General features: G+C 36.6%; 1 protein-coding gene and 1 non-coding gene across 2 annotated transcripts; both read right to left on the reverse strand.

The window, feature by feature from the left end:
* Positions 1 to 2,099: 2,099 nt before the first annotated feature.
* On the reverse strand, positions 2,100 to 5,475 carry LOC109021318. Its single transcript, XM_035686061.1, has 5 exons — positions 5,469 to 5,475; positions 4,700 to 5,134; positions 4,378 to 4,527; positions 3,003 to 3,436; positions 2,100 to 2,876 (listed from the first exon to the last, which is right to left on the reverse strand). The coding sequence occupies exons 2-5, from the start codon at positions 4,980 to 4,982 to the stop codon at positions 2,100 to 2,102; spliced, it is 1,644 nt and encodes a 547-aa protein (XP_035541954.1). The 5' UTR covers positions 4,983 to 5,134; positions 5,469 to 5,475.
* A 5,889-nt stretch (positions 5,476 to 11,364) lies between these two features.
* On the reverse strand, positions 11,365 to 11,471 carry LOC118344758. Its single transcript, XR_004798510.1, has one exon. It is a non-coding gene; the product is annotated as a small nucleolar RNA R71 (small nucleolar RNA).
* Between the last annotated feature and the right edge of the window lie 2,765 nt (positions 11,472 to 14,236).

Consider the following 14,236-nt stretch of genomic DNA (forward strand, 5'->3'; position numbering starts at 1 on the left):
TGTCCTGAAGACTTTATTCGAGGTGGTGAACAACACTTGCATCTAATATTCTAGAAGTTAGAAATTCTTCGCCTTCAGACCATCAGAGACTGCGTGTACTCCAAGGAAATGAAGAGGTTTTTGATACTTATCTCAACCTTGCACGAGAGTTCTGCTACAAAGTGGATTATATTTATAGATCGATCTACGTCCACCAACATGTATATAGAGTAATGCTACATACAGTCGTGGGCGCAAACGCCGTGCAATCGCTTTGAAAAAGAGTGAAATTCACTATTAAAAATTAATTTCTTTTCATATAGATTCCATATTTATTCACTTTTTTCAAAACGACTGCACGGCGCTTGCACATTCACTACTGTAAGTATCATTTCTCATGTATATATATAGTAATCATGATAAATAATTCAAAATGGATATATATTGCAATGACTATATTCTTTATTTATATAATTTCATCCCGACATTAGTCCTTATTTATTACCATTCAGAAAAAGAAATTAGAATTAACCCCGGCGAAGAAGGATTAATTATATTTATGGTAGTTTTGTCCCTAGCTTAATTCATCTTCTGTCATGTGCAATTCTTAATCTCTAATTTATGGGAAATCTTATTTTTGGTTTTATGAATAAATGAAGTCTATTTCCTAGAAAAAAGAAAGAAAGAGAAGATGTTAATTAATTTCATGAAATGCTATAATCAAGAAATGCTTCCAATAGAGAAAGACCAACAATTAAAGGCCGTTAGCACTAGTAATGGCAAGAAATAAAGAATGCTTCGAATAGAGAAAGACTAAGCCCGGTTTAGATTAAAAATTCATCTCAACTCATCTCAGTTCATACCATCTCATCATTATAAATTTTTTAAATTCTCATACAAAATATAATAAACAATTTAACTTTTTTAAATTCTAAAATAATAATAATATTAAAAGATAATATTCTAATAATATTTTACTATACTATTCACAAACCATCTCAATTTATCGAATCCAAACGGACCATGGAGAACCTTCCTTGTATATACCATGTTCATCCGTGGTACTTCATGTGTTTCTCAATAAAGACTGTCATCCTAACTCGAGTTTCAAACGAAAACATAAAAGTTTCCGATGTAGTTTTATATAAATTTAATGCGTTTTGTAATTCTCAATTGCATCCTCTCTTGATCTCGATGTGTCAAGAATCATACCAGCCATTTAATTAGAACCAATTAACCTCGTCATTTTCAAATAAAAATAAAACAAATACAGAAAATAAAAGTGGGGGCGAATGCTAACTTGAGGGTTAGGCTAGATATCCAATGGGTAAAGAAAAGTCATAAGAAGTTTCCTACTGCTGAAGGCAACTTGTGTGGTGTACTCGACCCTCGCTTGTGTTTTGGCAAAGGAAAATATGACGCCAAGATGTTGGCCACTCGGGTCATACTGTTAGGGTGGGGTCAAGTCTCTAAACATTAAGATCCGTTAGCTGGTCTTGTCTTGTGATGACCGAATATCTCTAGTCTACTTGCTTGGTCTTGAATGAATTATAATAATAGAGGATTCCTAGGTTAATGGAGTTATGGTGTTTAGTGATAGAATTGATGTTTGTATTGATGATAATGTAAAAGGGTGATCTCTTAGATTCTGCCGACCATCACCATCTTTCTCTCACGTCCCGCGTTCGGTTCCCCACAACCCTTCTTTCTCTCTTCTTTCTTATGCTACATAATATCAACGTTTCGTATAATGAACAAGGGACCCTAACCTCAAGAAACGATGTTGTTTCTTCCCTTCAATGACTGGGCTTCGTCATGGGTCTGGGCCTTGATTGGGCCGGGTATTACAGAGACTGATGAAGAAAAGGGATCGATCGATGGTCCTGCTGGGAATATATACTGATTTCTTCTCTCTCACGCCGATTAAGATTGCGAGCATAAGATCATAGAAAATTCAGAATGTTCAACAACACACACATATATATAACGACAAACATTATAGAATTATCTTACAAGAGAGTTTCAAGAGTCCTAATGAATAAAAAGTAACATCTTTAGCAGCAGCCTAGTACCCATGAGTTTTAAAAAAACCAACATTATTCCTAGCTAATGAATGAAGATCACACTGAAGAGCCTTGTTCATAATTTGGTCGAATTCCACCCAGAGGAATTGGATGACTGGTTGTAGGACTGGTAAACCGAACCTGGTTTATGTCATTATGTCCAGTTTGGTTGTCATTCTTAGTCTCCGTAGTGTGCAAGCGTTGCTGACTTGGAATGAAAAGCCTATTATGTGTCTTGAAAAGGAACCTTTTAGAACAGAATGCTGATTGGACTATATCAAACCAAAGGCGAAAATGTAGGATAACAAACAAACTAATTGGGACAACGGGCACCGCAACAATTATTATACGGATCATAACACTGTTTTTGCTTTTAAAGACCAAAAAGCATGCCGCAATGAAGGCTATCAGCATGCCTACTATTGAGATTACAAGCGTAGTGAGTCCCCATGCCAATCTACGAGGTAATGATCTGAGGAAATCATTTTCCGTATACCGTGAGGTGAGAATTGACAAGAAAACTAATATTGAGGACGAAGAGAATAACATTGCTACTGCATTTGATACGAAGAATACCGTAAACCAGATGGTTTCCAAAAACATAGGAATGCCTGTTTCTTGATTGTTGCCACCCGGTACTGTGAAGGCAGCTGGAAAAACCACAGTGGCAATCAATGCTGCCACGACCATGCAAGAGTTTGCCGTGTTCCTCATCCACTGTTCACCATTCTTCTGTAGTTCTTCATGGGTCTTCACAAATATATCCCTAGGTGGTTTTTCTTCTGGTCCAATCGGCCCATTCACAGATGACTTCGGCACGATCTTTTCTATCTCCTGCAATAACCAATTACTTTTAATTTTGTAAATTAAAAAATATTGAAAGGGGAGACCATGCAATGCATGTGCGACGAGAAAAAAAGAAGTTGACATGATATTTAACACTCGTACGTACGTACGTACTCGAAACCACAACAACTCTCGTTGCATTTGAAGGGCTGCTCCTGATACGATATTTAATCGATCTGAAGAAGGCAATTCTTCAACTAAGTGCAACATGGATTTATTTCCTTCGGCATATAAGCTCGCAAGGTTGTCCTTCAAAACACCTAACTCATATATTAAAGTAAATACACGCTCTTGTCGATGTTTAATCGCAACGTGAAATAAAGTTCCATATTCTTCGTCAAATTCCCATATGAGATGGGGATAAGAGCGTATAAGTATAATTAGAAATTCAACATTCCCTACTTTTGCAGCTTCAACAACTAGTAGCTTATATTGGGGAACCAAAGTGGAGAAATTTTTGTCTTCTCGAAGCTCTTTCAAAAGGCGGTCAACTAATTGATGGGCTGATGCTTTCATCATAGCTTTGTTGCAGAACCGACCTCTGAAGCCTAGTTACGATTAAGAAATATTAATTCTATATGCCAAAAAAATATGAAATATGAAATGATTAAATTCACACATTCCCATGGACCCAAACTTCTTTAATTAGTTTTATTATGTCAAATCGTTTAGGATATAAGTTCTTATAATGGATCGCTTCAACGTCAATGAATTAATTATGCTCGATTATGGCTCTTATAAAATTGACCTAGCTAGCTTATAGTACTACTGCAGATTACACTAAAATTTGCATTGTGTGTCAAATTATGCATGCGAGCTGTAGAGACATCTAGTATATATGGGTCGTGATTTAATTAATTGGAATTAGCAGTACTTTAGTTCTTGATAATGGAGTAGAATTTTAAAGAGAAAGAGCTATGGCCACTAAGAAATCTCACAAAAGTAAATCTACAAGTTAATATGACTCCGGTCATATGATACTAATTTAGATCTATTTTACAATAAAATTAATTTTACAAGCTAATGTACAACATCAAGTTACATCAGTTTATTGGTTTATTTTTAAAAGATTTCTTTGTGACTAAGGCATTTCTCAATTTAAAAATTTAGTGATTAACAATAATTTATTTTAAGGGTCTCAAAGATTAACGTCTTCAAATTAAATTACGTGGTTATTTTGAGATCATGTTAGATATCATATATGCAAGCTGCTAATACTAAAAAGGTGATCTACACATTTAACATTTAGTACTAAAGAATTAATATAATATGGCTTCCTATCTACTTAATTCCCAATGCTACGTGGGGTATATATATAACTATGTATCATGATTAAAGTGATTTTTATATACTTGATTGAAGAAATTCCACCATAGTCCAATTATAAATATACACATGCATGCATATATATATATATATATATATAAATAAGTACAAGATACACATGACAAGTAATGTTATAATTAGTTTGGGTTGGAGATAAACTAACAGGAGTTTAAGCATCTTTCCCATACTGATGGCTGACTTTTGTTGCCAATTCCCGAAGGCTTTCGGGCCAACAATTTCAATGGAGACCAAAGATGAAGTTCCTTCTCTTCAGTTGTTAACTTCAGAGTATTCAGAATTTTGTGTGACGTATCTGTTCATAAAAAATAAATTAATATATATGATCATTTCCTTATATATATGCGCGCGTGTGTGGTAAGTCATGTGAAACCTCTATTTATATAATGATATACTTTTTAGGAATTAAAAGTTCATGATCAGGTCAAACATGAAAAGATACTAATTACAAGTACTGTATGACATACCATACAAATCAGTGGAAATAGTAGCGTTAAGGAGCTGAATGAGATCGGCAGAATCCATGTCTTTAATAGAAGTCACAGAGTATAAATACGACACCATGTCTCTATTTCCAGTCTTTATTGCCGCGTAAAGTGGTAAAACTTGGATGTCATCCTTGGGGATCAATGGCAAGTTTCTGTTCTTTTTCACCATCTCTTCTGCAATTGTTACAATTTTTGATTGAGCGGCATAATAAAGGGACGTGTAGTTTCCGTTGGTTTTCAATTCTAATTCTTCCGGTGTCATCAATTTCACGAGTTGTTCTACAAAACGGGTGCGTTTTGCAGCTGCAGCAAAGTGAAGAGCTGTCCCTTCCTCTTTTGTTATTGCGGCTCTAATGCAGTTTGGAAATTTCTGAATAAAAACTTCAGCAGCTTTCCAGTCATCTTCTAGGATAGCTAGAATGAGGGGAGTAAAATCAAAAGGGGCAGGAGATTGAAATAATGGGTTATCTCCCTCTTCCATTTTTTCCTTGATTTCCTTCCGAAGACAGCAAGCAAGCATAGGGGGCCGGCTTGAAAATTAAAAGAATTAATACGATTGCGTTAATTAAAAAAGAAAACAGAAAAATAAAAATCTCTGAAACATAATTTAGTTTTGATCTATTTCGAAATACATTCTTCCTGCATGCATGTGATAGTAGTAGAAGGACAATCGAAACTGCTAAACTTTCAATCTAAAGAATTTTTGAAGCAGAAAGTTAAAGAATATAAATCGGTGAACAACACTTACTTCTTATAATATTCTGGCACTTGGAAATTGATGATCAGCTAGCTTTAAAGAGACTGCGTGTACTCCAAGGAAATGAGGTTTTTGATACTCTCAACTTTGGACGAGAGTACTTTTGCTACAAAGTGCATGGATTAGATTTATAGATCCAAGTCCACCATTATGTAGCGATATATTATGATATATTACAATATATTGTCCAAAGCAGAAGAAAAAACACATTATAAATCTATTCTGGAAGTTTGTCCTTTTCTCGAAAGAAATGTTTTTAGAAGAGTAATAATAGATGAACAATCATTTTTGCAACTTCACTACTCTAAATTAAATGAAAATTAAGGCACCGTTTAGATAGTGAGATGAGATAATATAATTTTAGATAAAAATTAAAAAAAAAATTAATTTTTAATATTATTATTATTTTGAAATTGAAAAATTTTGAATTGTTTATAATATTTTGAAATTGAAAAATTTTGGAGCTTAAAACTTGGATCTATAGAGAGGAACAAAGCTTGTTGCAACATTGGCTACCAAAAGGTGAAGCTAATGCTGGGTTTTTCATAGCAGTTAGTAGGAGGAATTATCGGCAAGTAAGGGAGATGAAAATGCAAGACGGATCCTTTCTTACCAGTCCGGAACAGGTGCATAATGGAGCTGTGTCCCACTTTCAAAATTTTTTGGAGAATAGGCTGAGAGGTGAATTACCGAATTTGGATGGTTTGGTTCAAAAACTAGTATCCGATTGTGAGAATGATGAGTTATGCCGATTGCCTTCAGAGCAGGAAGTGAAAGATGCTATTTTCTCAATTCCAATAGATGGTAGTCCGGGTCCAGATGGGTTTGGTTCAGGCATTTATCGGTCATGTTGGCATATTATCTCCAAGGAGGTTGTTGAAGCGGTGGTTGATTTTTTCAGTGGTGCTACCCTTCCTAGATTTTATTTGGCCTCTTTCCTGGTGCTAATTCCGAAAGTTCCAAGTCCTGATAGCTTTGAAAAATTCCGACTCGGTTTTTTATAAGGTTTGCTCTAAGCTTTTGGTTAATCGTTTGTCTCCAATTTTAGCCAAAATTATTTTGCAAGAGCAAGGAACCTTTATTCAGGGCTGTAGTATTTTTGAAAATATTAATTTGACTCAAGAAATGATACATGCGTTAAACAAGCCTTCTCCGGCGTCAGGGGGGGGGTGGGGGGAATGTTGTGTTGAAGATTGATATGGCCAAAGCATACGACAGTATTGACTGAGATTTTCTTTTACATGTATTTTGTTCCCTGGGTTTCTCAAATCTGTTTTGCAGGATTATTCGACAATGTATTTCTTTACCGTGGTACTCAGTGGTAATGAATGGAGTTCCTAAAGACTTCTTTAAGGGTGGCAGAGGGTTGAGACAGCGTGATCTACTATCTCCTTATTTATTTATTTTTATGGAGGAAATCCTTTGTAGGGTGTTAAAGCGACAGGTTGAGTCAGGAAAAATTGCTCCTTTTTACCATCCAAGGGGGGCTCCTATAATATCTCATCTTCTTTATGCCGATTATATAGTAATTTTTACTAATGGTGGAAAAGCCTCGATTGAGAATATCACTAAGGTTCTTAAGCTTTATGGAGAATGTTCGGGCCAAGAGGTGAATAATAGGAAATCTTCGATCCTTTTTTCAAAAAAAAAAAAAAGTCTCTATCTCGGCGTAGAATGATTTTGAGAATTACCGGATTTACTGAAGGAGGATTTCCGTTTAATTATTTGGGTGTTCTCATTGTTTCGGGAAGACTTCTGGTGGAACATTTTGAAGGCTTGATTAAGAAAGTTAGAGATCGAATAGAGAGTTAGAAGGCCCAATTGCTTTCAAATGGCTCTCGGCTATTGCTTTTAAAGCATGTTTTGCAAAGCATTTCTATCCATAGCCTTTCTATTTTACATACTCTGAAAGTGGTATTGGATAAATTGAAGAGACTGATGAGTACCTTCTTTTGGGGTGTTAGAGATGGCAAGCCTAAGAAAAAATAGAGGGCTTGGGATGAGCTGTGTAGACCAGTTTCAAAGGGGGGTATTGGGCTTAGAAGTTGCTTGAGGTGCAGACATCCCTTCATATGAAATTAGTTTGGAATTTGCTTCAAGAAAAATCGGTTTGGTCGAAATTTTTTGTTGCTAAATATATCGGTAATAATCATATCTTTTGCGTGGATTTCTCTAAAGGATCAAAATTATGGAAGATGCTTTTAAATAACATGGCTGCTGTACAAAAATTTTCCAAATGGAGGGTGAAAGAAGGGAACGTTTCCTTTTGGCAAGACAAATGGCTAAATGATGGTCTTCTTAGTGAACAACATGAAGTTCGGGATTTACCGAATCTTTCTATCGCCGATTGTAAACTTGGAAATGGGTGGAATGTGGAACTGTTTGACCGATTAGTTGGTATGGAAAAGTCGGAAAAAATATTAGAAGAATTGGGTAGAGTGAAACAGGGAAAGGATACTCTTATTTGGTTACCGAATGCCCAAGGAATTTTTTTCACTCGTTCTGCATGGGAATGTATCAGGTCTAGAGGCCCAAAAGTGCCTTGGAATAAATGGTTGTGGCATCCTGCACTACCAAAAAAATTGTCTCTAACAATGTGGAAGGCATATAATAATTGTTTGCCAGTGGATGATCGTGTTCGCAGAGCAGGGATTCCGTTGGTTTCTAAATGTGATTGTTGTGACAATGGGGGATATGAGGATCAGAGTCGTGTACTGGCACTTGGGACTTTTGCCGAACAGGTATGGAGTAAATGTTGCTCTACTCTTGCTATACCTCATATGGATGGCCGGAATTGGAAAGACAAAGTAGAAATATGGTTTAGGCGTGCTAAATTTTCAACTCAACCAGGCCAATTAATTGGTCTTCTTCCTAGCATAATCACGTGGACGTTATGGACTCGGCGGTGCTTGGCTAGAATGGAAGGAAAACATGAGTCCTTACTTTCAGTGTAGAATTCGATTAAATATTGGTTAGGTTTGATTGAGGAAAATCTGAAGAGTTCTTCTAGTTTATCTAAGCGAGATGAGGAGATTTTATTGATATTTAATATACCTGTTAAGCATAAACATATATCTTATTTGCCTTTGAAATGGGTGAAACCGAAGGAAGGCTGGCATAAGCTAAACGTGGATGGCTGCTCGTTGGGGAACCCAGGTTCATCGAGTGCAAGCAGAGCTATTAGAGATTGTAAAGGGAAGTTAATTTCAGGTTTTGCAATAGCTACTGGGAATCAATCTAACAATGTTGCTGAATTTTTGAGCTTGGTTCAGGGCATGAGAATTGTGAGATTTTTGGGCATTCAAAATATAGATATTGAGATGGACTCCAAGATTGTGATTGAGTGGATGAAGAAAAAAAGATTTGGCCTTTGGTACTTAGAAGACTATTGGGAAGAGTTGATGCAACTGTGCGAAGGCTTGAATTACAGATTCGGGCATGTCTATAGGCAGTGTAACTCATTGGCTGATGGCTTTGTAAGGTTGGGAGCTTCCGGAATGAATCAGATTTGGAATGAAAGCTAAGAGTTACTGATAAAGTGATAAAAATTACATGATAAAGCTGCTTAAGTGAATGAATTATTCAACAAAAAAAATAAATTAAGCACTTAATTATGTATTGATTTTTAATACTTGACTCAATGTTAAATTCTTATTAATATCCCAAATTTTATTCTGATAATTTACTTATGTTGCAGGCATTGTGGAAAAGATATTAAAATTATATGGGTGTTATTGGAAGTACCTAATGCCAGCAACAAAAGAAATGCACAGCTGCAGCAGATCAAAACGCGCTGGGCGAAGGCATGAAACGCTGGAGCTGAACTCAAAACGCAAGTGGCGAAGGAATGAAACGCAGGAGCTAGAAGGCAGACTCACGCGGGCTGGAAGGCAGACCCACGTGGGCTGGACGTGAAACGCGTAGCTGAGGCCCACGCTCGAAACGCAAGAGATGGACGTGAAACGCAGGAGCTGCGTGTGCACTGGGCTGGAACGAAATGCACGAGCGTGGGCTGGGTCAAAACGCGCAGCAGAGACGCATGAAACGCAGGAGCTGAAGTGGAACGGTTGCTGGGCGGGACGCGAAAAGCGGAAGCACGCACACAGGGGCACGTCAAAACGCACGAAGATGAAAGTGAAACGGCACTGCAGGGAGATTAAACGCGTGCTGAGGCGTGCACAAGGGGAGAGAATAAAAGGAAAATTTTATTTGGTGCGCCGGCAGTTTTTTAGATAGTTTTTTTTCCGCAAGTTTTTTTTCTCCCGCACAGTTCTTTCTTTCGGTTTTATTCCCGCACAGTGTTCGTCTGCCTTTTCAATTTATTTTTATTTTTCCAGTTTATTTTAATTTCCGCAAATTTGTATGTTTTTGGGTTTTGGATTTCAGCACATTTGTGGGATACAGTATATTTTTATTCAGTAATTTTCATTTGAAACAGTATATGATGATGTTAGATTTTAATTTTATTGAGCATTTTGTTAACCTAGAGATGATAGGCTAGATTTTTAGCTTGGGATTCAATGAGTAACCCGTGACTATTTGGGATTGGATTTACTTCAATATTTAGTGCTTTTGATGATTAACTTAACGGATTATATCTCAATGTGCATCTAGAAAATATTAGAGTTCTTTGTTCTTGGTTTAGATCAATTGTAGACGTAAAGGCACAATTGATACTTGAACAAGTAACATGACTTTAACGTTTTTCTTTCACTTTCTATGATTGTTATATAATTTGTCAAGTAGTTTTATTAAAATAAAATTGTGATTCATTGCTATATTATCCGACTATGATTTCTAGGAATGGGAGAATGGTTGAGAGAAAATGAAAAGAGAAGTAAATCCATCACCAAATGGGTGGGTGAAAATTGCATCCCAAGTGTTTGTTTAATTGTTTCTTACAGGTTTAAGTTAACGTCCCGACCATTTCACTCATAATTCATTCTACACTCCCTTAGTAAATACCTACATTTAGGTGTAAATATTGTTGGTGGTTAAGTTTAGGAATTTATTTCTCTTTACTTATTATTTTAAATTTTCGTGTCACTCCAAACGGTAATATGTGGTCTTGCGAAAATGAAATGTTTGCTAAATTCTCATTGTCCCTGTGAATTCGATCTTGGGATTTACCCTTGTATTACTTTGACAGCTTCTACGCTTGGAAGTCGAAATTAAAAGCTGATCAAGTTTTTGGCGTCGTTGCCGGGGACAACTGGTGTTTAGCAAAGCATTCTCATATTGTTGAGAAGACGTTTGTAGCGTTGTGAACCTCTTCACAACTTGGGTGACATTTTTCTTAATTTATTTTTATTTTATTTTTTTCTTTGTTTTGTTGTTGTTTGTCTTGCATATACTTTTATTTTCTGTTCTTATTTGTATGACTGGTTGGACTAGGGACCAAACTTCTCGGTTGGTTAGGACAGAATCACAAGCATATTTTACCTCAGCTTCACTTTCTTTTGAGTCATCTTCTGACACTAATAGTACCATGGCTGAAAATGAGAATCATGATCGGGAAGTAGTGAATCAGAATAGGACACTTAGAGATTATTTACAACCCGTCAGAACTAGTACCCCCTCATGCATAATCCTACCTTTGAATGCAAATGTCTTTAATTTCAAACCTGGAATGATTCCATTAATTCCACATTTTCATGGCATGGATTCCGAGAATCCGTACCTTCATATCAAAGAATTTGAAGAGGTTTGTTCTACATTCATGGATCCAACATGCACTGAGGAGGTTATTAGACTAAAGTTGTTTCCATTTTCCTTGAAAGATAAGGCTAAAACATGGTTAAATGCATTAAGACTTAGATCTATAGGCACATGGCAAGAAATGCAAACTGAATTTTTGAAGAAATTTTTTCCAATACATAGGACAAATGCACTTAAAAGACAAATCATGAACTTTGCCCAAAAAGATTCTGAAACTTTTTATCAAAGCTGGGAAAGGTTCAAAGATCTTTTAAATGCTTGTCCTCATCATGGTTATGAAAATTGGCGTTTGATAAGTTTTTTTTATGAAAGTTTGACACGTAAAATGCGCCAATTTGTACAAACCATGTGTAATGGAGAATTTTTTGACAAAGAGCCTGAGGAAGCATTTGAATATTTTGATTACCTTGCTGAAAATGCTCAATCTTGGGACACAATTGATGTGCATGATAGGTCTAGGCAAATTGAGTCAGGTCATGGAAAATACACTTTAAAAGAAGATGATGATTTGCGTGCTAAGTTAACCTTGTTGTCTAGAAAAATGGAAGCTATAGAATTGAAAAAGGTAAATGAAGTGCATGCTGTCCATAAAAATTTAGAGAAGTGTGGCATATGTGAGGATCATGGGCATGCAACTAATGAGTGTCCCACGATCCCCGCATTCAAAGAGGTATTGTTGGACCAATCTAATGCTGTAAATATGATACAAAAACCATATTCTGGTCCTTATTCTAATTCTTATAATCCAGGATGGAGAAACCACTCAAATTTTGGGTGGAGGAATGACCAGCAATTAGCTCCAGCAGCCTTGGCTCCAGGACCCTCTCAACTCGCAATTCAAGCACCTCCAATGCAAAAGAAGGGTCTTGAAGAGACGATGCATCAATTGTCAAACACCTTGCAGCAGTTTATGCAAGGTCAAGCAACAATCAACAATCAAAACTCTCAAGCGATAAATGACATTCGGAGCACACTTACCAAGATGACTACGGCTTGGAGTTCTCAAGAGAAAGGAAAACTTCCTGCACAACCTCAACCCAATCCACAAAGTCAACCACCACAAGGAGCGGTTGAGAGCTCAAATGTGAGGCAAGTGAAGGCGGTCACTACTTTGAGAAATGGTAAGGTGGTGAACATTCCAGCTCAAGGTTCAGACAAGGCTGGTAAGGTCTCTAAACTTGTACTAAATGAGGCTGAAAATGGTGAGTTTGAACAAAATGAAACTGAAACTGAAAATATTTCATGTCCTGTACCTGCTCCTTTTCCTCAAAGATTGGTTTCTCTGCACAAAGACAAACACCAATCTGAAATTTTAGAAATATTCAACCATGTTAGGATTAATATCCCTTTGTTGGATGCTATTCAACAAATTCCTGCATATGCTAAGTTTCTAAAAGATTTGTGTACAGTTAAAAGAAAATTAAATGTGCAAAAGAAAGCCTTTCTTACTGAGCAGGTCAGTGCCATAATTCAGAGTAATACCCCTCCAAAATATAAAGATCCCGGTTCACCAACAATTGCTTGTGTTATAGGAAGTTCAAAAATTGGTCAAGCATTGTTAGATCTAGGTTCAAGTGTGAATTTGCTGCCTTATAATGTTTATGAGCAACTTGGTTTGGGTGAATTAAAACCAACCCCTATAATTTTACAACTAGCAGATAGGTCTATTAAAATGCCAAGAGGAATTGTTGAGAATGTTTTGGTTCAAGTGGATAAATTCTTTTATCCCGTTGATTTTGTTGTGTTGGATGTTCACTTGACACCAAAATCTTCTTTTCAAGCACCTGTGATTCTTGGGAGACCTTTTCTTGCTACTTCAAATGCATTAATAAATTGTAGGAGTGGTGTTTTAAAGCTGAGTTTTGGGAACATGACTCTTGAACTAAATATTTTCAATATTTGTAGGCAACCTCAAGACTTGGAAGATGTACAAGAAGTGAATCTGTTGGAAAGCATCCTTGAGGAGGAGACTTATTTGGCATACCAGCCCACTAACCTGTTGTTTGAGTTAGAAAGTTTTTGTGAACTTCTCTCTGATGACACACCCATTGATGTTTCTCATGTTTTTAATGCAGAAAATAAATTGGAGACTAAATGGAGGCCAAAGATTGAGCAACTCCCGCTGTTGACAGCAAGTTTGAAGCCTTCAGCAAATGAAATCCCCACACTTGAGCTGAAACCATTGCCAAGTGACTTGAAATATGCATTTCTGGGACCGGACAACACCTTTCCAGTGGTAATTTCAGCCCAACTCTCTCATGATCAAGAAGGCAAATTGATGGAAGTCTTAAAGCAACACAAAGGTGCCATTGGGTGGACAATAGCAGATATAAAAGGTATAAATCCTCTTGTGTGCACTCATAGAATTTACTTAGAGGAAAATGCTAAAGTTTCTAGGGAGATGCAAAGGAGATTAAATCCTACCATGAAAGAGGTGGTAAAAACAGAGATTTTAAAGTTACTTGACGTGGGAATCATCTACCCTATTGCGGACAGCAAGTGGGTAAGTCCCATTCATGTAATTCCAAAAAAATCTGGGCTTACCATTGTGAAAAATGAGAAAGATGAACTGATTCCTACTAGGATTTCTACTGGTTGGCGAATGTGTATAGATTATAGGAAGTTGAATGCCGCCACTAGGAAAGATCATTTCCCTTTGCCATTTCTTGATCAAGTGCTTGAAAAAGTTGCGGGTCATGATTTCTATTGCTTTCTTGATGGATATTCTGGTTTTTACCAAATAGAAATAGCACCCGAAGATCAAGAGAAAACAACTTTTACTTGCCCGTTTGGCACTTTTGCATTTAGAAGAATGCCTTTTGGACTATGTAATGCACCTGCTACTTTTCAAAGATGTATGCTTAGTATTTTCAATGACATGATTGAAAACTGTTTGGAAATATTCATGGATGATTTTTCAGTGTTTGGCAGTTCTTTTGATGCATGTTTGACTAATTTACAAGCTGTTTTAGCCAGGTGTGAAGAGAAGCATTTGCTTCTCAATTGGGAAAAGTGTCATTTCATGGTTCAACAAGGCATAG

This window comes from Juglans regia, chromosome 15 (assembly GCF_001411555.2).
Source record: "Juglans regia cultivar Chandler chromosome 15, Walnut 2.0, whole genome shotgun sequence".
Taxonomy (NCBI): Eukaryota; Viridiplantae; Streptophyta; class Magnoliopsida; order Fagales; family Juglandaceae; genus Juglans; species Juglans regia.

Excerpts from the sequence above, each read along its gene's own strand:
- LOC109021318 (XM_035686061.1), bottom strand. The coding sequence starts at position 4,982 with ATGACACCGGAAGAATTAGAATTGAAAACCAACGGAAACTACACGTCC. Across the intron at positions 3,437-4,377 it reads GGAAAGATGCTTAAACTCCT|GCTTCAGAGGTCGGTTCTGC; the intron begins GTTAGTTTATCT and ends AATCGTAACTAG. Across the intron at positions 2,877-3,002 it reads GAGAGTTGTTGTGGTTTCGA|GAGATAGAAAAGATCGTGCC; the intron begins GTACGTACGTAC and ends TGGTTATTGCAG.